At 34.3% G+C, this 24667-nt stretch overlaps 3 protein-coding genes across 11 annotated transcripts; 2 read left to right on the plus strand and 1 right to left on the minus strand.

Moving 5' to 3' along the window:
- Positions 1-1148: 1148 nt before the first annotated feature.
- On the plus strand, positions 1149-15226 carry LOC130663424 (NGFI-A-binding protein homolog). Of its 9 annotated transcripts, none has more exons than XM_057462659.1 (11): positions 1154-2312; positions 9320-9421; positions 9511-9648; positions 10626-10936; positions 10999-11211; positions 11285-11538; positions 11610-11706; positions 13170-13253; positions 13360-13475; positions 13548-13604; positions 14590-15226. In XM_057462659.1, the coding sequence occupies exons 1-10, from the start codon at positions 2024-2026 to the stop codon at positions 13600-13602; spliced, it is 1659 nt and encodes a 552-aa protein (XP_057318642.1). In that variant the 5' UTR covers positions 1154-2023; the 3' UTR covers positions 13603-13604; positions 14590-15226. The 9 variants fall into 9 exon arrangements, 5 of the variants coding, with proteins under 5 accessions (XP_057318642.1, XP_057318661.1, XP_057318651.1 ...); XM_057462678.1 differs by having other exon boundaries at positions 13375-13475; XM_057462668.1 differs by having other exon boundaries at positions 13173-13253.
- A 2553-nt stretch (positions 15227-17779) lies between these two features.
- LOC130668665 (flap endonuclease 1) lies at positions 17780-19641 on the plus strand. The gene is made up of 4 exons (XM_057471062.1): positions 17780-18031; positions 18114-18493; positions 18573-19178; positions 19246-19641. Exons 1-4 carry the CDS (start codon positions 17950-17952, stop codon positions 19318-19320), a joined length of 1143 nt encoding a protein of 380 aa, XP_057327045.1. The 5' UTR covers positions 17780-17949; the 3' UTR covers positions 19321-19641.
- Positions 19633-23499, minus strand: LOC130668658 (reticulon-4-interacting protein 1 homolog, mitochondrial-like). The gene is made up of 8 exons (XM_057471048.1): positions 23173-23499; positions 22926-23083; positions 22626-22866; positions 22229-22374; positions 21721-21870; positions 21362-21651; positions 21092-21277; positions 19633-20248 (listed from the first exon to the last, which is right to left on the minus strand). The coding sequence occupies exons 2-8, from the start codon at positions 22971-22973 to the stop codon at positions 19867-19869; spliced, it is 1443 nt and encodes a 480-aa protein (XP_057327031.1). The 5' UTR covers positions 22974-23083; positions 23173-23499; the 3' UTR covers positions 19633-19866.
- Positions 23500-24667: the final 1168 nt, after the last annotated feature.

Below are 24667 nucleotides of genomic sequence, written 5' to 3' on the forward strand. Positions count from 1 at the left end.
ACACACTCTACTCCTTTTGTCTCCCTTCTCCCCTTACTCCGCGCCCGCTCTCCCCTTCACTAATCTCTCAGCGGTGCAATTTTTTCTTTTTCTTTATTTATTATTTTTTTTTTTAACTAAAAGATCTAATGTTATAATGAGCAGAGTCCGTGTGAACGCATCAGTCGAAGCGATAAAGCCCGATCGCGGTTATTTAAAAAAATTAAATACTATACAGTAGAATGAATTTACCCCTTATATTTAATTTAAAAAAAAATTAATATCAATAATAATAATAAATAAAAAAAATAAAAAGCTTTTAGCCGTTACTTGACAAAAATTATTTTCCCCATCTCGGCGTCTACTCACGTAGACTCAGTAAAAAAAAAAAATAAAGAAAAAAAACATCGGGTTTTGTCCGTCCAATAACTTGCGCGGCCTCGCGGGCTTTTATCCAGCGCGGCAAAAAATTACCTAAAAAAGGATTAATAAAAAAAAATAAAAGTAACGACTAGAATAGAAGCAAAGCACAAACTCGAGCGAGGTTACGGTTAAAATAAGATTGATAAAAGCTTGCCCGCGGGGGTGAAAAGTGGAGGACGACGACGGCGGACGATCGAGCTTCCGCAGCTGATAACTTTTTAGCAAAAAAACCACCCACATTCGCGATAGCACACAAGCTTACTCTCAAAAGAAATCGAGGGCGAAAAAATAATTTAAAAATAAAGTAAAAACGAATAAGAAAACATTATAGAATTTAGCTACAGTGCAAGATATAAAGAACAATTGTAAAAAATTGTTTCATGTTTAAGTATCCCTTCTACTACTACTGCTGGTACTACTGGTACCACTACCGACTCCGGCAGTGGCAACTGTTCAGTTGTGCTAAAATTACGGTACAACCCCTCACCTCATAGGTGAGACACACTCGGCAATCGTAAACGTGTGTAAGAGTCCTCGCAAAAGGGGTCGACCAAGTTCTCCATGGATTTCGCGGGGTGGGGCGCCCGAGAGGGGAGGCCGCGGCATTTTTTTACGCGTTACCCCCTCGGCCCCGAGTATTTGTCATCCCTACTCCTTAACAATCCGTCGCACACACACCGGTCGGCGGCGTCGCGATTTAAAAGCTAAGTGGGGGTTTATTTTCAGGATGAAAAAGGTCTGGGGTGGAGCGTCGTACCCGCGACTTGTATTCTGCCGGACTAGTTCTTAGAGCTGGTACGTTTTTATGCTCACACTTGAGGAGAGACGGGTGTGTGATGTGTGATGTGTGTCGGTGTGTGTGACTGTGACGTTACGACGGTACCGCGGGTCATACCGAGGAGTGTGCAGAACGGAGTAGAGGGAATTCCCGTTTGGTTGGGCGCTCCAGGGTGGGATCGCGGCGCTGAGGGAGGGATCCGCGGATCACGGGGTGGGATCGCAAGCGCGGGTATGGCCAAGGGGTTCGCTGGTACGCTCGTGTCGGTGAGCAAGTCGAGGGGTCAGGAGAACCCCCTACTCGTGTGTGAGTGGGGAAGTAAAAAGGCAGCGTGGCTCTGCCAGGAGAAGAGGAAGGAGAGAGAGAGAGAGAGAGAAGGAGAATGAGAAAGAGATAAATATTAAATAAAATAAAAAGAGAACCGGCGAGTGAGTAGTCCGAGTGCCGGTGGGCTCTCGCGGTCTTTGCTTTGCTCGACAAACAATGTGTAGCACGCTATCGTACGGATTGCTTCGCTTACTCAGATCTTTCATACTTAATTATTAATTATTAATTATAATAATTAATATATACATATATATATATATATATATATATTTTTTTTTTATTTGTTTTGTGCGCATTTTTGTTTGAATTTTTGCACGAATTTGAAATTTGGTTAATTTGTTTGTTTATTTATTTAAATTAGTGTTTGTCAGTGGGTTTAAAAATAACGAATGCAGTTACTGCCGGGTGGATGGGAATCTTGTGTGTTGCACGCGTGAGGATATAAATAAATAAAGTTTGTTGCGTGAATGTGAATTTAGCTCGGGGGTGTGTGGCCAGAGCGTGTGTGAATGATAAATGGAGACGCGAGTGTGCGCTACCGGTAGCACGGTGTCCGGTGGTACCGAAACGCCGTCGAGAGGCGTCGCGACGCCCTCACCTGTGCCCTCACTGCCCTCCTTGCCGGCTTCCACCGGGACCACCGCGACCACGTCCTCCGCGAGCGTGGGTATCGCGGCTTCCGCGGTTTTGACTTCCGCAGCTTCTATGCAAAGCTCCTCCAGTCCAGTGGTATTACCAAGTCCGCCAATTGTTTCTTCTCACGCCAGCCTTCCGAAAATACTCAGCAGAAACGTCAATGGAACACGTGAGTATTTTCATTCATTTTTTAAATAATAATAAATATAATCCGCTGCCTCTGTCTTTTACTTCAATTTTCTTTTACACAAAATCTATAAATTTTTTTTTCTCTGAAATTGTTATGATTTATTATGATTTACTGTTATGTCTTTTTGCTTAGAGATTAGTAAAAAAAAAAATAATAATAATACAAGTATATTGATGATGGTATTTTAAAGACGGTATATTAGTGTCGAGATGAAAGATAAATTTATCGAGTAGTCTTTTGGTCAGACACACAAAAGCGTGTCTTTAATGGTACGGCTATTTGTTGCTGATTTACTCAGAGTAATTTACTTGTCACTGAGACTTAACTAGCCAGCCCGAGAATGAGAACGAGAACGAGAACGAGAACGTGAATGTGAACTTAACCCGAGACTGTACATCTCGGACTTATCGTACCTCTTTCTCTCAACATATTATTCTTGGTTTTATTATTTTATTAAATTTTTTATCCATCCTCTTTAGCTCTTGCTCTTCCTACTGTTCTTAAACTTATTTATCCTTGTCTTAGACAAGAGAGAATTCAGTAAGCCACCAAACAACATTCACATTGACCGTTTAAAATGGATTTCTTGTCCACGAAACTCTCACCATCTCCACTGTCTTTATATCCGTCGTCTCTTATATACTCGTTGTATACTAAATTCTACATGATCGAGCTCTCACTGCACCAGTGAGTGTATATTGAAAAATAACAGAGTCCGTACGGGCAAGAAAAACTGGCTCCATAAATTTTTCGGGAAAAGAAGACGAAGGAGAATGAAACGGAGCCCAATGCGATGCAAGTAAGAAACTTCTCCACTGGTCAAGATCATAAAACCTCATATATATATCGGTTATTTCGGACTTAATCGTCTTTGTGCTATCAAACAAAATGGAAAAAAATGTTTCTATAAATTTTTTAAACAAACTTTAATATAAAATAACTCGAAATAGTTTTTTAGCTCGGCATCATTCACCTTCTCCTTCTTGTTCTTAATTTTTTTTTGTTATTATTCTCCTTCAACTTCTCCTTAAACTCTTCATCATCTTTTATACTTTTTCTTATCGTTATTTTTTACTCCATTCTCTTTTTATACTTATTTCTGGTTACTCTTTTCTAGACCATCCACAAAAAACTATAACGACTTGGCAAAAAAATTGCTCACTTTTTCGTAAGCATTACCCAGCTCTCGGCTATTGCGAGTTTACTTTTTTGCTACATTACTTGTATGACATAGCTGAGTTCTGGCGACGTTTTGTGCCAGAGTACGACAAAAAAAAATATTTATATTCACGAAAAAACGTTATTTCTTAAAAAATTCCAGACATTTTTTTTCGGTTTCTCCAGAAAAAAAAAAGTTGCCGCTTAAAAAATTTACCCATTATTATTATCATTAATCATGAAAATAAAAATATTAAAATGTCGTTAAAATATTTAATAATTCATTTTATTTGAATGCCCACGCAGCTGCGCTTTATCTTGTCTATTCTTTTATAATTTTTTCTAGTCTCCAGTCTTTAGTCTCCAGTCTAGTCTCTATATATTTATTTTGGTATCTACACCAACTATTATATACAATAAAGATGTGCGTTGATTATCTTGAATGTAATCAGCCGATCAAATAATTTTAAACCCGCAATGAAATTAAAATGTGGGTACAGTACGCGAGGGTTTTTGTGGATTTAAAATATTTGCTTACGCTATTGGTTTTTGTTGGGTTTGTTTTTTATGAATAATTACATGTTGAAATGAATGAAAAAATTTCGGTCACGGTTTAGTGAAAATAATAATGATTTTATCCGGTCGTTAATATTTTTGCTTGGAATCACTGCTCGTTGCAGACCGAGGAGATGTTGAGTTTAATTTTAATGTACACTAGGTTTGTACTTTTTAAATATACTTAAACTTTATTATCGCGTTGTTATTCAGTGTTTCGTTAAAAGGAACTCCTCTTTGCTACACTTAAATTTTTTTTTACCTGCTACATTTTTTTTTAAATCGGAGTGGCAAAATTAGGGATTCGAATTTTTTTAAAAATCGGAGCGGAAAATTTATGGATTCAAATTTTTTTTAAAATCCGAGCGGAAAATTTATGGATTCAAATTTTTTTAAAAATCGGAGCGGCAAATTTATGGATTCAAATTTTTTTGAAAATTGGAGCGGCAAATTTACGGATTCAAATTTTTTTAAAAATCCGAGCGGCAAATTTATGAATTCAAATTTTTTTAAAAATCCGAGCGGCAAATTTATGGATTCAAATTTTTTTAAAAATCCGAGCAGCAAATTTATGGATTCAAATTTTTTTAAAAATTAATCCTGAGAAATTTAAAATAAGGATTTAAAAATTTAAATAAATTTATGGTGATAATTTTAATTGTTATTTGAAATTAAAATTACGAATAATTTAAAATAAAAAGTGATATAATTAATTAGGGATATTTGATAAATTATAAATTCCATTAAATTGTAAAATGTATGAGATTTAAAAAATTAATATTTTATTCATAAGAGTAATTAATCTTTACCACAGTTATTTTTTAAATCCCAAAAGTAAAATAAATTAAAGGATAAAAATTAATTTGTCTTTATAAATTTTTTCGAAAATTTATTAAATGTCACGGGATTTTTTTTCCCTTATAAATAAACAATTAAAGCTGAATATAAAAAGAGATAATACAATTATAATGAAGCATAAAATCGATCTGAGAACTCAACGAATTTCCCACAGTCTCTCAAGCGCATAAATTAATTTTTTCTTACTTTCGAATGTTAATATTTTTTTTACAACTTCGAAATATTTTTCGCGACTAATCCACCGAAAATTTCCTCCACTACAAATACAAAAAAACAAATAAACAAATAAATAAATAAATAAAAAAATAAAAAGTTTATATTTTTATCCCAAGTCAAAGCTCAAGTAAAAATAATTACTGCAATAAAAACTACGTAATAACAAGCGTCCATAAAAAAAGTATAAAAAAAAAGCCTGAGAAAAGAGAGAGGTGGGTCGTCTTTCCGACAATCCTTTTGTTTAATTTTTTTCCTCAGTTCACTCTCAATTTTTTTAAAATCCTTTTTTTTTATTTTTTTTATCAATTCTCTTTTCTATGCCGTGAGTATACAAGACAAGACACATCTACATCCACATCACTTATATATATGTATATATGTAAATATATGTGTTGAGACGTGCGAAAGGGTTAGAATGGGGTGCCGGAAAGTGAGAGTGAGAGAAGGAAACTCGGGTCGACACCGTCCACGCGAGGGTTTACACTCCCATCATGTGGGGACAGGTAGACTTCTCATATATATATATATACATATATATATACCTTGAGCCTTGACGCATCACTCTCCTGGATTATGTCGTTTCAAAAAAATTAGACCAAAAAAAAGTACATAGTAAAAAAAAGTGGTGTAATAAAAAAAGCATTTGTTCCCTTTTTTGTGCGCGATCTATGCAAATGATATAGATTTTTTTTATTAATTATCCTGCACATTGTGGGAACAGTGGACGAATGATATAATGATGTAAAAAAATGTATATATTGAGAAATAAGTTATTATAAGTAGTTTGGGGTGATGGTAAATTGATAAATTGATAATCAATAAAAATATAAGTGATTGTAACATGAAATTGACGATACAATCGTTTAGGATAAGATCTCTCGAATTGATACGTGTATCGAATAATATACTGGTTGTACCAGTTTTCGACGGGTTCTTTCTCTACTACTATACACTCGTTCTTTTAACAAACTGCCGAAGCATCACAGCATCCTTCACTATATTTATCATTTGTATTTGGCATTGACTGACTTCTCTACCTCTTATTCACTCTCTGTAGAAATACATCCATACACTAAAGCCTACTCATGTTGAATTGTTTTATTTTATTTTATTTTATTTTATCCTGTGTTGTTTTATTTATTTTTATACTACTTAAATCGACAGCAAATCAGCAACATATCCTGTCACCACATTATCCAGAGTATCCTGAAAGATTGATTTGTCTTTATGTCAATTGTCAATCTTTTATCTTATTCCCAATATTTTTATTTTATTTTATTAATTACGACCGTACGATTTTTCTCTTCTTTACAATAAAAAAAAAAAAAATAAACAATAATTTTTGTCTATTTCTCTGTTAAATTATCAGCCGTAAATTTCAAAAAAAATCCGCGCCATTTTTTCGCTAGGCGTGCGTTAAAAAATTCACCCCAGATTTAAAAAAAAAAGTTCTGGGTAACATTTCGAGGGTACGAATTTGGGTGTGCCCTAAAAAATAAGACATACCCACTGCAACCCCACTAACGATTTTCAAACCGTCATTTTAAATTTTTAGCGCGCGAAGGGGTAGATTATGGGAATAATAATAAATATTACGTCAAAGTCTTTTAGTTTATAAACTCGGAGGTATCTTTTGGATTGTCATTTTGTTTAATCGAGCATAGTAGGCAAAGGAGGGCAAAAAGCGTCTACTAGTCCGGTAGGCACACCGGGGTGGGTTTCGCGTGTGTACAAGTTAATGTACGTGGCACAGAAGAGGAGCATAGAGCATGTATATGTTGGGCTCGGGGGGAGTAGTAGCCGCGGAGTGAGTCCATCTGCCCGGTGTTTTGTGTCCGGGCGGGCGAGGCACCCGGCTGCAAAAACTCAGCTAACCCTTCCTTGATTACAATAGCCGCAAAAAGCGAAATACTAACCGCCGCGCGAACTCCTGCCCGCTCTACTCTTCTCTTCTTCTCTTCTAATATAAGAAGAAACTAGACCCGTTTTTGTGTCTACAACCACTCATACTTTTCTGTCCTTTTCCTTTTTTTTAAATTTTTTTTTATTGTATTTATAACTTTTTTACTTTTTATTTTAAATTCTATCCGTCAAGTATCGGACAAAAGGACCTAATCTCTCTCTCCCTGTCCAGCCACTCCTTCCATAATTTTTCTTCACCATTTTAAAAACCAAAGATAAAAAAATATTATTATAAAACCTTTCCCGCCGGAAATTGCTAATGAATCACGGATACGCGTTAATATTCTTTTCATCAGACGTTTTGTTCTTCCCTTCATTTTTTCATTACCTTCATTTTTTTATCATATAAATTAGACAATTATTCAATTAGAACCTAATTAGTTTACTATTCTAGCTCAATATAATAATAACAATGGGTTTAAAAAATTTTTTGCCGCTCTCAGTTTAAAAAAAAAAAGAAATAATAACACGATAATTTTAAAAAACGATATTAAATTTCTATGTATAATTTTGTTGGACTTTTATCCCGAGTCAATGTCAGGTCTAATAAAAATTGTATAGAATGTAAAATGTATTGAATTTCTTTTACAAAAATTGTTGATGAGATATATTTGTATTTTTACTTAACTTTAAAGCCAGATTCTTCAAGACGATCTGGTTTTCTCGGGGGTTCATTTCTTTATATCTCCCCTTTCCATACCGCGTGCCCTCCGCGGATGTCTTTGAATGTCTTTTCTGTCTTTAGTGTCTTTTATGTGTTGAGTTTGTTGCATGCCTGAGTTTTAAACTAAAGAACTATAAACGCGCATCATCGTCATCTTACAACACATATAAGAAATATATATACATATATATGTATGTGTCGATGTGAGAGGCGCTTCGCATCACGTTCGTCATCATAAAAAGCACAGATCGCGCCAAAAAAGTCGTTATGTAAATTATAACTATGGACGCTCGGGCAGGTACGCATGGCAAATCTAAGCGGGAATTAAACAGAACAAGAACAAGAAATGAATTTTTAAAAATAAAAATAATAAGCCGATAAAAAAAAATTTAAAAAAAAAAAAGTATTATTTATACAAAGAGGACGCGTTGGGGAGAGACTCTCTCCAGCACTGATGGGATGATGGGAACGTTCGTCAACATTTACAAAGGCATACATTAAATTCTTTTGCAAATTCTTCTTGTATAATGTGTAGTATGCATAAATATATACAATATTAATTTATAATTTATTCAATTATTTTAAATATATTAAATCAAGTCTAATGGTGATTAATTAACGAATTTATCTGATAAATATTGACGGTAATTTATGTCAGCTGAGTATTTACGGGACTAATTAAAGTGAAAAGATAAAAAAATAAAAAAGTATGGAGATGTCGAGATGAAAATTCATAGGATCAACCCTCGCGGTCGATCGGGGCCTCAGTAAATAAAGTATATAGATTATTATTTAGCGAAGGAATAAATAAAAAGAGAGACGTATACAAGCGTGAGACCGGGCGAGCCGTAATAAGACCGTCGGCGAGTTTTTTTCGAGTCTCCTCATCTACCTCATCCACCTCCTCTTCATCATCTTTCTTTAGTGTAGGGCACCACTACGAGCGCAAATAAGACCGTGTGCCGGTATTAATTTATACGCGGTACGTGTGTGCACGCGGGAGACCAACGTAAGCATAAAGAACAAGAGTAAAGAGCTAAGAAGGGACGAAGAATAAGAAAGGATGAGAGAAGATGAGGAGATGAGGAACAAGAACCAAAGAGCAAGACCGACTGGACCGAGAGGCCAAGCTTTTTCTTTTAGTTCCTCGAAATTTGCAAGAAACTAGTCGGACACCCTGGTTGAGCCAAAGAACTTTTTCCATCTGACGATGATGCGAGCGACGACGCGCTGCTTCTACTGCTGATACTGAGGCTACTGATGCTGATGCACTCCCGCGTTTCTAATCTAACCGATGCCGACTTAACTTCTTCAGCTTTCTTTTTTACTTCTTCTCTTCTTCAGCCTCCTTCAGCCTCTTCTCTACATGTCATTGTCCACCTTCATATATATATATATATACATATACATAAAATCCACGGTCTACTAATATGAGAATTTTGTAAAAAGTAATATAAATCAACGGGAGAAAGGATACTTGTAAATCTCTTCTCGTCAATGTCAACAATTAGTTTATATATTTTTATTTTTAATTAATTCCAATTAATTTAATTAGTTGTTCATTTATTTTTAGTCGTCCAGACATCTGTCCCACAAAATGAAGCCGAGCTCCAACTTTACCGTGTTATGCAACGCGCTTCTCTTTTAGGATATTATGATACGCTTTTAGAAATGGGTAATTATCATCACATCACATCACCATAAATTACTTAATAATTGCTGCTTATCATAATTACATTATTTTATTCGTTTAATGATCAACAGGTGGGGATGATGTACAGCAACTCTGTGATGCCGGCGAAGAAGAATTTTTAGAAATAATGGCGTTAGTCGGCATGGCAAGTAAGCCTCTGCATGTCAGAAGACTGCAAAAAGCTTTGCAAGAATGGATAACTAATCCTTGTAAGTATAAATCATTTGAAATAACGTACTGTAAAAATACCGGTGTTAAAGATGGACTTATTTTAACTCCATACGGTGTAGGAGGCGTAATTCGGCGGTGTTAAAATACTAGTGTTAAGCGGAATAAACTGCGTCCGCTCAGAGTAATAACTTTGGGAAGCTTATAAAACACAAAAAATATCTTGACACACACACACACTCAAACTCACGAGTGCACACATGCACACACATATGTACACCTTCCCAAAGTGAAATATCTTAACACCGGTAAAGAATATTTACACCGCTTTCGGTATTGAAATTTCCCGGGTCAAAAATAAAACTTGATTTAGACTTGGTTTACCAAGTCGAAATGTGGAGCCGTTTTTCACAAGACAAACTCGACTTTTTTTACGGAGGTATGAAATATATTAAGTTTTCGCCTTGGTTTAGACTTAACTGGCTTACTTAGTCACGATTTAAGACGAAAAAGTTGAAATCAAGTCGAAATTGACTTGGTTTAGACTTATTCGACTTAAAATGTAAGGCGAAAAAGTCTAAATCAAGTCGAAACTGACTTGATGTAGACTTAAATTATAAGTCGAAAAAGTCAGAACTAAGGTAAAATAATTTTTATATATTAAGGCGAAAGTAAGGAGAATAAATGACTTTTTTTCGACTTGGTTTAGTAAGTCAAAAGTAATGCGAATGACTATCGCGCTCAAAGTAAAGACGAATAAGTTGAAACTAAGATCAAAAAAGCTAAAAAAGTTGGAAAAAATTAAATTTAAGTCGAAAAAGTCGAGATCTTATCAAAAAATCGTCGGCAAATCGATAACTTCAAAAGAAAATAAGGTGAAGCGAGTCTGAATCAAGTTTTATTTTTGACCCGGGTTAACACCGCCAATTTTAACACCTACACCACTTGGAATTACCCCGGTTTTTTTTTACAGTGCGTTTACAGAATATTAAATTAAGTAATCAATAAATATTTTCAGCTTTATTTCAAACTCCAGTAGTACCGTCAAACACCGCGGCAGCTAAAAGTAGTTCTACTAGCGTACCAATAGCAGCCGCGAGCCCGCGAACCCATCAAACAAATTCCTCAATATTTCCGCTTGCACAAACAAGCCCGACAACACCCTTTTCATCAACAACCCACGTGCCTCTTACACCGTTGCCTTGTAGAAGTGTCAGTCCTGTTACGCCGGTAACTGTCATTGCACCTGCCGCATCAACTTTTCGACACAGTCCGAGTCCTAATACACCACTTGCTTACACCGGATCCCACAGTCCTGGTGTCCTCCAAGTAAGTAATACTTTTTTACTCGCTAACTAATTAGCCGACAATTAATTAATTAATTTATGAAGGTCGGAACATGCGAGTCATCATGCGGAAGTGGTACGACACCGAGTCCAAGTGGTGGCGGCGGTGCACCACCAAGTCCTACCCAAGTTACGCCGACATTATTGCCCTCGCAGGTGCAACGTCTTGCTGACGCAGCTGAAAGACTTGCGTGTAATCTGCGACCGCTAGACCCTAAGCCCCATAATGTTAAGAAAAAAATTTGTAAAAATCTCGAGGTAAATTATTATTAAATTTTATTTTATTTATTAATTTTAATTTTTAATTTTTTCGTTGGTTTATTTATTTAAGCAGATAGTCATGGCGATGCCGGACAACGATCCCAGGAGGATGGACGAAATAAGAAAATACGCGGCTATTTATGGGAGATTTGATTGCAAAAGAAAACCGGAAAAACCTTTGACGCTACACGAGGTATCTGTTAATGAAGCTGCTGCACAAATTTGTCGGTTTGTTCCAGCTCTGTTGACGAGACGTGACGAATTATTTCCACTAGCTAGACGCGTCGTACGCGACTCCGGATATCATTACTCTAAAAGTCAATTGTAATTTACTTTACTCAGTTATTTTTTAAAAGTAAATTATAATTTTTGATTAACAATAAATTATGTTGTAGTTTAATGACAAGACGCGGGGAAAATGGCGACGAAGAGACTGACAAAAGTAAACGACAGCATCTTGACGCAGATGCTGAGGGTGAGGACACGTCCCAGGTTAGCACGCAACGTCCACAGAAATAAAAAAAAAATAAATAATAATTAAAAGAAGCATTTACACGTCAATGGATAGCATGGACTAACAAATAATTAATTAATATCACGCGTTAATTATTTGCAATAATAATTAATTGCATAACACACGTAGAGCTACTAACGCACACGCTAGTTTAATTTACGAAAAAAAGGTCAAGTATAGCAATATAATTTCGCGTGTGCATGAGTGTTTGGTGATTAACTTAAACAGTGCATGGGTTGCATGGGAATTTTTTTTTTTTTTTAATTTCGAGTTTCGAGAATAAATAAATAAATAAATTATTCAGGGTGGCCACAAATCGGGAATTATCAGGGAATTTAATGCAACTGGGAAATATTATGGAAATCACAGGAAATTTCGAAAAGTATCCGGGAATTTAATTGCGACGGTTAAAAATTTGAAAATTTTTAATGATACTGAAGTTAGCCGACGTCTAGTAATTTTTGGATTTTTTCAGAAACGATAAATTATAAAAAAAAAAAATTTAGAAAAATTGCACTTATAGTACTTTTAATTTTCTACAAGTGCATATTTTTTTTTTTTTGCAATTGATTTGGTAAAAAAAAAAAATCCGAAAATTTTTAATTGTCTACTAACCAGGATCATAATTTTTAAGAGATTTTCTCCAGGCTGTAACTCGGAGGAAAACGGTCATACAACAAAAACAAAGGAGGCAAACTGTAGCTTCAAGTGTCTAGTTTTCTGATCTGGTCTTGGAATTTTTTTTATTATGCGCGGTCCTAGAGTAATCCTAAGAAAACCATCAAAACAAAATTTTCCTAATTCGCTCATCCTAAAAATGATCCTGAAGTTAGTAGACAATTAGTAATTTTCGGATTTTTTTTTCACTAAATCAAATACAAAAAAAAAAACTAAAAATATGCACATGTAGAAAATTTTAAAAACTACAAGTGCAATTTTTTCAAATATTTTTTTTTGTAATTTATCGTCTAAAAAAAAATCCAAAAATTATTAGACGTCTGCTAACTTTAGTATCATGTCTAGTTTCAATAAATTTTTTTTGATAAGATGATTAATTTAACTTTTGGTTACTCCAGAACCGTGCAAAAAAAATTTCAAGACCAAATAAGAACTAGACACTTTATACTACAATTTGTCTTTTTTGTTTTTGTTGTACGACCATTTTCCTTCAAGTTAAAAATCGAATAAAATTTAATTATTGACAATAAAAAATAATAAAAACTTCTAATATTTAAACCATACGACTAAAATTTCGGATTCAGGGAAAAATGTAAAAAAGTTTACTGGAAAACCGGGAAATATCAGGGAATTTAAAAATAATTTATTTGCGGCCACCCTGTAGTTGTATGAAGTATTTGAAATATTTATTTACGTTTTGGCTTAACGTTAAATACGTCTGCTTGTTGGATGGATTACCGGGTTTTCTTTGTACTGTCTGTAGCAGTCCGCTGTTCCAGGCCGAGTTGGATTTACGCTGTACCGGGTCGGATATCAACAATACGTTAAGGAGACATGTCTCATCAAGGTGAATATTTATTTTGTTTTCTTGAAATATAGTTAGTGTTGGTGTCGGTAAATTTATTAGTATGGGTATTTGTGGTGATTGTAATATATGAACTTAAAACGATAAGTATGTTTCAGTCCAGTTTGGAGGAAGAAGAGTAACAACGGTGGGTTTATTACGAATATCGAAGAAGTCAGCGACACTGACAGCCAGTTTTCCTTTTCTAATGATGAATCTTTACACGTAAGTTTTTATTATTTCATTTTTAAATTATTAACTTTAGAAAAAAATATATTTTACTTGAATTTTATTCAGGATATTAATGAATTGGAAACCGACAATACTGATAAGGAAAGTGATTTTAATTTAAAAGTGAGTAACTTTTATATCAAATTAAATTTTTGTTTTATTTTATTATTAAGTTATCGGATTTTTATTTCTATAAATAGAAACGTTTGAAAATTTGTAGATAATATCGCTGACGTCATGCTGAATTTTTGACGTTCAATATATTATTGATGTTATTGATATTTAATGAGCTAACTAATTAGCGTTGAAAATAAGTTTCTGTTTGTTGCACGGAAAAAAATAGGCGCGGCAACAGGGCACAGTCCCGTGGGAACAACAGGCCAAAATCATGTTGTAGCAACAAGATTTTTCCTGTGGAATCAACAGGATAAGAAATTTTTATGTACTAAATTTTTTTGTTAGTATATAAGATTTCAGACTTTGAAAAAAAATTCAGTTTAGAAAACAAATTCATGATACTGAAGTTAGCCGACATCTAACAATTTTTAAATTATTTTCCAAACGATAAATTATAAAAAAAAAAATATTTATTTTGAAAAATTGCACCTGTAGTTTTTTTTAATTTTCTCCAAGTGCATTTTTTTATTTTTTTGTTTTTGTAAGTGAAGGTTAAAAAAAAAATAAGAAAATTATTAATTATCTGTTATCTTCATGATACTGCAGTTAGCCGATATCTAATAATTTTTAGATTTTTTTTTAAACAGTAAATTATAAAAAAAAATTATTTGAAAAAATTGTACCTGTAGTTTTTTAAAATTTCTACATGAACATATTTTTAGTTTTTTTTTTTTCGTAATTGATTTAGTGAAAAAAAATTCAAAAATTTTAAATTGTCTTCTAACTTCAGGATCATAACAAATGCAAATTTTGAAAAAAAAAAAATTTCTTCATCACTATAAGACGTATAGAAATTTTATCCTGTTGCTTCCACAGAAAATCTTTTTGCTGCAGCAGGATTGTGACCTGCTGCTTCCACAGGACTACGTCCTGTTGCAGCGCCAATTTTTTTTCGTGGGTGAAAAAATTAATAATCATTTTTTTTTTTTAGGTAATTGCTTCGCGAGGAGACAATATTATTGCTGTTGCGAATCCAGCATTAATGGAGTGCAATCATCCAACAATAAAAAAAGAACCCGAAGACGAGAAGTCAATATTGTGATACTAGAATTTATAAAATACTCCAAGGATTCTTTATCATTTAAAATTATTTTTATCTATTCTAGATATAAAACAATCAAAATTAAAAAATTTTTTTTTTCTAACTAAAGTAACCCTAGTTAATTATTGTTAAAAAAAATTGATTAATAAGATGTGGTGGTTGTGGGTGGTCGCCATATGCGCATTCACCATAATGATTGCCATGGTTGTGGCGATTATCGAGTACTTTGTCCTGAACCCTCAACTCTTTCCGAGTTGACGTAAATTTTTTCACTGAATTGAGAAAGAAAAAAAAAATTGACTGTAATAAAATGAAGAAATATTGTGTTGAGTTTAAAATAAAAATTGACAATGTAGGGCCAAGCAATATGTAAATATACTGAAAAAATTGTTTTTGTTCAATCATTGTGTCGCTATTAAAAAATTATTATTGTTTTTTTGTTTATTGAAGAAATGTCTTCCAAATAATTTATTATGCCTTAAAAATTATTTCGCCATTTTTCGTCATTAATAAAATTTTTATTTCTGTCTAATTTTACTGTATTTTTAAATTTCAAATAAAAGTTCCTTTGATCCTTTAAGTGATAAAAGAAATTGATCATTAAAATGATTTAATTTCTTATTTTAGTATAAACTAAAAAGGGTGCATTCGAAAATGCTCTAGCTCTAGCTCTCACTATATGGCATCGCTTGGCTAGAGCTAGATTATTACTGTCATTACTTGCGCGGTAAATTTGAATATTGAAGAATAAATTATTAGAAACGAGAAAAATTAAAAATCGAACTTCAAAATCAAATGGCGGCAGAATATGATAGAAAAATATTTAAAATTAAAAAAAAAACACTTGAGTGTTTGAACAAACCTTGGCGGGGAAATAATATGCAGAAGGGTGTCCTAATACACTTGGAGATTTGAATTAAATTGCTCCGAGTGTATTGCAGCTAAAAAACGTCACTTAACTGCTATTTCCCCACCAGACGATGCCAGATGATTTTGCTCAGGAACCAGGAAGTTATCAGCATCAGCATCAGCAACACTTTACACTACCACTGAACACTTAACACTTGACGACACCACAGACACTTTGCACACTTTACATTTTACAAACACTGCACAATTTAATTAAACAATAACTATGAGCAACAAATTTAATGGATAATTACACGACGTAACTGCAATTCTGTGTTTTAATTCAAACGTAAAGAAAAATCTGGACTACTACTGCCATTTTTGATGATACTGACTGCCGCTATCGAACCGTCAGTTGATACAAAGCAATCGATTTTGCGATTCATCGACCGCCCCCACTTGCAAAAATTTGAACGTCGACTACAGTGACGCGCAGTAGCGCCATCTTAGCGCGAAATTTAAAGATTGAAATTTAATTATTTTATTAAAAATTATTTGTGTCAGTAATTATATTAATTAGGGTGCGTTCAGAAATACTGTAGCTCTAGCTCTTGCTATATGGCAACTCTTGGCTAGAGCTAGAGCTAAAGCATTTCTGAATGCACCCATAATTTAAAAAATAATTTGAATAAATTTTTTCAAAATGGCGGCATCAAAAAATGTGAAAAAAAAAATTATTTTTGCACTAATCTCTTGATAAAAAAAATTGAAAACTATACACTAATGATCACTGATAACTTTTGAACACTTTTGTTTATAAATAATAATTAATAAAAGTTACTTACACGGATTATAAATTTATGTAACGAACGACAACGAACACCGGTAGCCGAACAATGGAAACGATGGATCGAATTATTTAAATTATTTTGTTTACTATTTATGTTTTGAGTACAGATCAAATTAATATCACTAAATGACCTTTGGGTGGTGAAGAATATTTGAAGACACGAATTATTATTTATTTAAACGAAAAAACCGTAAATTTTAATTATTTATTTACGAGCTACAAAGGGTCCGAATTACTGAAATGGCGGCAAAATGAAGTTGGATACAAAACAGTTGCGTAGTTGTGGTGTCAGTTGGAAACGACCTGCGCAGCAGTGATAAAATTAGAGTGCGCGTGCGCCTTGAGTTTCTTTGGAAGTACTCGAGACGAGTCTCCCGCTGAATCGAGCGTCTCTAAACTCGTTGAAATAATTCATTTAATTATCGTGTCGTTTTATTAGAAATCTAATGTTACTTTTAAATTATTATTTTTATAATGAGGAATATTTCAAAATATTTAATTGTGTGTTCGTGAGTGTGAGTAATTGAATAAATTAAATTCAGTGTCGGCGTCACTGCATTCGACATTCAAATTTTTGCTGGAGTGGAGGACGGTCGAATGAATCGCTAAATCGATTGCTTCGTATCAACTGACGGTTCGATAGCGGCAGTCAGTAATCGAAAATCGCAGTAGTAGTCCAGAATTTTCTTTACGTTTGAATTGAAAGACAGTATTGCAGTGGCGTCATGTAATTATCCATAAAATTTGTTTCTAATAGTTATTGTTTAATTAAATTGTGCAGTGATTGTAAAATGTAAAGTGTCTGTGGTGTCGTTAAGTGTTAAATGTTCAGTGGTAGTGTAAAGTGTTGCTGATGCTGATGCTGAGAACTTCCTGGTTCCTGAGCAAAATCATCTGGCATCGTCTGGTGGGGAAATAGCAGTTAAGTGACGTTTTTTAGCTGCAATACACTTGGAGCAATTTAATTCAAATCTCCAAGTGTATTAGGAAACCCTTCTGCATATTATTTCCCCGCCAAGGTTTGTTTAAACACTAAAGTGTTTTTTTTTTAATTTTTAAAATATTTTCCTATCATATTCTGTCGCCATTTGATTTTGACGTACGATTTTTAATTTGTCTCCAATTTTTAATTTATTTTTCAAATCTTTAAATTTACCCTGCAAGTAATGGGAATAATTTAAAAAAAAAAAATTTTGAGTATTTTTTTTCAAGTCTGGGTGCATTCGAAATTCTCTAGCTCTAAATCGTGCAGCGTTTGTAAAATTTTAATTGTGCAATGTGTCTGTGGCGCCATTAAGTGTTAAGTGTTCAGTGCTAAAGTGTTGTTTTTTATCAGTTTGATTTTTCATCACCAGACTGCGTGACTCAGTTGGTTAGCTCCCAGCCACTCTCTTTATTGAAATGGCGGGAAAAAATATTCGCCGCTACCGCAACTGCGTGCTGTTCAATTTAACCTAAAATTTAAATCATCAAACACTCAGTTCTTAAATTTTATTTGTACTCGATAAATAAATAAGTAAGTAAGAAAATTCGTTTAGCAAATAAACACCATGGGTATTTTGGGCTTATCAAAAGTAATCGCTGATATTGCGCCCAGTGCGATAAAAGAAAGCGAATTAAAAAACTACTTCGGTAAGTTAACCCCAATATCTAGACGCTTGTCATTGAAAATCAAAATTCCTGATGAATTTAATTTACAAAATCTGAATTATAGGTCGCAAGGTGGCCATAGATGCTTCCATGTGTCTGTACCAGTTCCTGATAGCAGTGAGAAGTGAAGGCGCGCAGCTGACATCAGCTGACGGGGAGACCACCAGTCACTTGATGGGAATGTTCTACAGAACCATCAGGCTCGTGGACAATGGAGTAAAGCCCCTGTATGTTTTCGACGGCAAGCCGCCTAATTTGAAAGGCGGAGAGCTCGTCAAGCGCGCGGAGAAACGGGAGGAAGCCCAGAAAGCCCTTGAAGCTGCTGAGGAAGCTGGTAATGTTGAAGATATTGACAGATTCAACAGGCGACTGGTCAAAGTTACCACCGCTCATGCTGAGGAAGCCAAGCAGCTTTTGACTTTGATGGGAATCCCCCATGTCACTGCAAGTATTTTAGTTTATTTATTTGCTGATAAATTAGCCAAGTGATGATAATTTTTCATTGATGACTTTTATTATCCAGGCTCCGTGTGAAGCTGAGGCGCAATGTGCCGAGTTAGTAAAGGCGGGCAAAGTATACGCGACAGCAACTGAAGATATGGATGCGCTGACATTTGGCAGCAACATTTTGCTACGTCGGTTGACTTTCTCTGAAGCCAGAAAAATGCCCGTTCAGGAAATTCACCTGGACAGAGTCCTCGCGGACATGGAGTTGAACAAAGAAGAATTCACTGACTTGTGTATCATGCTGGGATGTGACTACACCGGAAGCATAAAAGGCATTGGTCCCAAAAGAGCAGTCGAACTGATAAAAACCCATCGTTCGTTAGAAAAAATACTTGAAAATATTGATACCAAAAAGTATCCAGTCCCTGAAAACTGGAACTACAAGGATGCGAGAGAATTGTTTTTAAATCCGGAAATCACAAAGGCCGAGGATCTTGATTTCAAATGGAGTGAACCTGACGTAGAAGGTCTCGTTAAGTTTATGTGCGGAGACAAGCAGTTTGCTGAAGACAGAATCAGGAATGGATGCAAGAAACTCATGAAAGCCAAAGGAGCGTCTACTCAGGGACGACTGGACTCGTTCTTCACAATAATTCCCAGCACGACTCCTTCCAAGCGCAAGGTAATTTATCATTATCATTTAAATAATTCGTTCAGTTATCAGTCAATTTATTATTTAATTTTTTTAGGCGGAAGAGAAAAAGGGTACAGCTAAAAGAGGTAGAGGTGCTGGAGGCAGTAAATTCCGCGGTAAACCTAAATAATTGTTATGTTAAAAAGTCCAATCGCAATGTACCTGAAGGTCGGAACGTTTTTCGCGAAACGAAAATGAAAAGTAAACAATTCACTGGATCTAAATTTCTGAAATGTTTCGCACGTCGGCCGAAAACTGCAGCCTACTCCATTTACTTCTTAAGTAAAATTACATAAATTTTTCTCCTTTTCGTTGCACGAAAAACATTCCGATCTACAGGTACATCAATCGCATCCTTTATTTAATTTTTTGTACCGAATTACTCACTATGACTTTTTGTTTTGTTCATACTTAAGTAAATTATTTAAATGAAATAAATAAATAATAATAATCATAATGGATTTATTCCGTAAAATAAATTTTTGACATTTTTAGTAAACGCAATAACAACATCCCTTACAATAATCGCGAGCAAAACCAATCGCGACTTAATTAAATATGGACGACTGTACATATGGATTGAGTTGAGTGATCAGTAGAAATATGATCCGTCTGATAATTAATTTTACAATAATAAATATATAATAATAATAATAGTATCAACGGGACTTGACAGTCATCTAAACTTGATAATGGTACTACCGATGGCATCTGGATCCACCACATGTTGCAACGCCTGTTCGATATGATTAGGCCTGAAGGCAGCGCCCACGACGCTCTGCAACTGATCCGCGTCCACGAGCTCCCGCAAAATCTCGAGATAACTTGACTTTATTTTGGCGCCTTCGTTCCACTGATTTAGGCTGCGTCCAAACATGTACTGTACTAGTAATTTTATCCTGACGCATCCCGCGAACAGACTTCCTGAGACGAACCCGAACGAGTCGGAGGCCAAATACTCCGGGACTGTGGACACGAGCGACCCGTGGGGCGTCAGATGTTTTTTTAGAAACCGGTACTCCACTGGACGATCTTCGGTACAAAATATTGCGTGAAATCTGCGATAAAATGTCTTGTTAATTATCGATTATTGATTGCAATTTATAATTATTAGGGTGGTCGTTGAAAATTAAATTTTCTCAGACGCCCAATAAAAAGCTTCTTTTTAGTCAAAAAATACATGGGGAATTTGGTTTTTTCTTTTTGAGTAAAAAGAACACGTGCCGCAGGATGATCAAAGTTCATTTCTCGATACAATCGCGGTTTTTTTTAAATATCTCATGAAATATGCAGATTAGAGAAAAAAATCATAGATACAATTTTGTAGGAAATTAAATTCTTGACAAAAAAAGTCATGTTCATTTTTTTTATAAAATGTGTATTTATGAAGATATTTTAAAAAAACTTTTTTTACATGATGAATTGAGCGTTTTAAGGATTACAAATTTTGAAAATTACATTTTTCTAAGTATATAGAAACTATAACAAGCAGGATTGATATGTTATGAGTTACGAAGTTGTCTATATTTAAGAAAAAACGTTATTTTTGACATTCGTAATCCTTAAAATGCTCAATTGATAAGATCTAAAAAAGTTTTTTTAAAATATCTTCATAAATACACATTTTATAAAAAAAATGAACATGACCTTTTTTGTCAAGAATTTAATTTCCTACAAAATTGTTCCTATGATTTTTTCCTTTAATCTGCATATTTCATGAGATATTTAAAAAAAACCGCGATTGCATCGAAAAATGAACTTTGATCGTCCTGCGGCACGTGTTCTTTTTACTTAAAACCAAATTCCCCACGTATTTTTTCACTAAAAAGAAGCTTTTTATGGGCCGCCTGAGAAAATTTAATTTTTAACGACCACCCTAATAATTATGGTAACGTTCATACTTTTCATGAAGTTCTAGTTCTTTGTAAATATCACAGTTATTTAGAGGGATGATGTCATCAGCACCAAGAGCTTTTATAACTTTTGCTGATTCCAATTTACAAATAACTGTTACATGTCCGCCCCATAATTTAATTAATTGAATTAAAATGCATCCTACAGGCGTTGTCCCTCCGTAAATTAATATTCTGTATTTTAAATTTAATTATTAACAATTAAAATGACCTGAGTATTGACAGGATAATTTATATTTAAAAAAGTATTTAAGTAACCGTTTGTCTTTAGCATTTCCCTCTTCAATAGCAGACTCGTTAACCAGAGCATCCCAAGCGATGCACCCGCTGTATGGTAAGCAAGCAGAAGCTTCGAAAGTTATCAGCTTAGGCTTCTTGGCAACTTGATTCTCAGTCACCACAAGATACTCAGCCATGGTGCCGGGTGCCCATGAGGGAATCGCCAAAAATACCTCGTCGCCGACGTCAAAACCGACGACACTTTGTCCAATCTCGACGACTATTCCCGCGCAGTCTCGTCCCAGTATCACGGGCAGCTCTTTCTGTTGCTAAATTCAAATTATAGACTAGAATTTTAATTATTGATGTCATTCTATTCGTAATTGTTGGACACTTACCCCAGAGTTTAGTATTCTACGGTAGGCTTTCGAGTATCCTGAGCATATTTTAGCGTCAACGACATTCACCGAGGCCGCTTTCACTTGGATTAGTAGTTCGTTTGATCGTTGAAGCGAGGGTACTTCTGCGTCATCAATTAACGATACTCCCTAATATCAATTATTTATTTTAATGTCCATCAAAATTGTATCCTAGTAGCATTGTCTTAAGCTAGTTACTTGACGAATGTCCGTCAGCAAGTTTCTTAAGTGTAAAGTCCTCGGAAACATTTTCACTCAAAAAATTTTTTACAGTACGGAAGTATTTTACCTCAGATATGCAAGACATGATCCAGACTTGCTTAACCCGTCAGCACTCCCGTGATTTTTAGTGTCTCGCTTGCGCGACAGCGATATCCTATAAGTTGAATAGTGTCCTGTGAGCAAAATGCTCATAAAGGGAGTGCTGACGGGTTAAAAAATGCTACTAGGGTATAAATTAACACCAATTATTAGTTATCATTTATACCTCGATCCCCATATAGTGATGGCATATTATCGCTTTCATATAATGGATACGTTTGACATTTTGTTTCCAGTTTAGTCCGACGTTGTAGCCAATAAAAATACCAATTGCTAGGCCTATTGTACAAAAAGCTACATCTCTCTTCGACACTAAAAATAATTATAAAGTTGATCAATAAATCCAACAAAGTCCCAATTATTCCGCGCGTTTTCATCCCCCGACAAAATATCCTATCAGCGAATTTTATCTTTTTTATTTAAATGTTTTATTTGTACTATTCAAAAATAATTTGGGTGCTAGTTTTTCAGGAAAATTGTGAAAATTATATCGAAAGTTATTTTGTCGGGGAATGAAAACGCGCATTACCGTCCCAATTAATGTCAAAATAAATCTGTATTACCTTCGCCAGAATGCAAACTTCCTAAATGTTTATAAAAATCGCGGAAATTAATCCGCGCATGATAGTAACCAAAGTGAATATTATTATGAGCTTTTTGGTACCAAGATGCCATAAATGAGCCCAGATCCTTTACATGCTGGCTGTAGTGGTCATTGGAAATACTTTGCAACATTCGTTGGCACTCGGTTAACCAGGACAGCAGCAGCTGATAGGTATGTTGTGCTATCGAAGCCGTTTCGATCTTAAAAATAAATCAGAATAAATAATTTATAGCCGGCAGAATTAAATTTACAAAATTACCTGGAGGGCCTCGAGGTTGCTGGAGAGTCGGAACAAAATTTCTTCCATTTTCGCTCGTGGTGGATAAAAAAAGATGGATTTAAATAAAACTATTCGCACATTATCGCTGTCCGAGGTGCGCTTTTGAGGGAAGTGAACTAGTCTGTGCAGATGTTGATCTGGAAAAACGGCACAATGTTTATAAATAACTTATTAACACATGAGTTACAAATATACATGATTTATTTTATGATTCAGCTTTAGATACCTGGGTAACATGGTCTGCACTTTGAGGTACTCGAGATAATTTTTATTGTTTACGCAGCCTTGAGAATTTAGTGATGGTGTTATTGTTGGGTACCTGGTCCAAGTGAAACTCTTGCAGGTTATTCTTTCGTCTCCATCGTCTCCAATGGGAAACTTGTTTAGTTTTACTTGTGACGTAAGTTTTTTATTGTTGGGAGATAAAGTCACGTGGTTGCGAAATTCGGCGGCTGTTTATGCAGAAAATTTAATTACTGGGCTAGGAGACTGACAGTGGGGTAAACATTTACTCCTAGATGATGACTCCTGGTGACGGTGATTTTTAATTGGCAGTTGATATCAAAAAACTCGGGTGGTAGGAGTGGATGTTTGCTTGCTTGCTTTGTAGAGGACAGCACCCGCGAGTTAGTTTAGTCAATCACTTTATATATTTTATATTCTCATATTAATTGATATGTCTGTAAGTTATTATTGATGTGTTTATTATTTTATCGGAAATTAGTTTTGACTGTCAAGGGAATTTGAAAATTTAAAAAAAGGCGCGAAGCTGGTAATGATCCTGAAGTGAGCAGACAATTAACAATTTTTGTATTTTTTTTGCACCAAATCCATTTCAAAAAAATAAAAAAAAAAATGCACATGAAGAAAATTTAAAAAACTATGGGTGCAATTTTTTAAATAATTTTTTTTTGTAATTTAACTTTAAAAAAAAATTCAAAAATTATTAGATGTCAGCCAACTTCAGTGTCATTATTGGTGCGCGTATGAGTGAATGTAGCAGATGTGAGACAGATTTTAATTACAAATAATTAATTAATTAAAAATATGAAAATAAAATAAAAGCATATATGGATTTTGAAATTCTATAAATGCGCGTTTTTTTAAATTTTGGAAGATTTAAATTTAATTCACGCATTTCAAAATTTTTGAAGTTGACAATTGTCAGCTACATTCACACTTATGGTGCGCATGCGCGACGGTCATTTAAAATCCTGGTCGATTGTTGCGAGTGATCGTGAGAGAGATTGTTTTGTTCGGATTTTATTTGTAAGTATTAATGTTTAATTAAAATTTTTAATTGATAATTATGTGATTAGGTCAGGAAATTATTTTGAATTTAAAAATCCGCGGGGTAAAAAAAATTGTATTTTTCGTCTATTCCTAGCGTGCAATTTCCTACGTCATTAGAAATGAGTGTGAATGTAGGAGACATGAGACAGTTTATAAATTTTAAATAAATAAAGAAATTAATTAATTAGAATAGTGAAATTGAAAAAAATGCGTGTACTGATTTGATGTTTATCTAAATTCGCATTTTTGAATTTTTATTCTTCTGATATTTTATTTATTTATTATAAAATTTAAAAAATTGATAATTGTCAGCTACATTCACACTCATCATCAGAATATCTGTGCGAATATGGAAAAATTTCTCCTTTTGATCCTTTTTGTAGGAGAAAACAAATTTTATTTTTGACTTTATGCCAAAAGTTTGATGA

This window comes from Microplitis mediator, chromosome 1, assembly GCF_029852145.1.
Source record: "Microplitis mediator isolate UGA2020A chromosome 1, iyMicMedi2.1, whole genome shotgun sequence".
Taxonomy (NCBI): domain Eukaryota; kingdom Metazoa; phylum Arthropoda; class Insecta; order Hymenoptera; family Braconidae; genus Microplitis; species Microplitis mediator.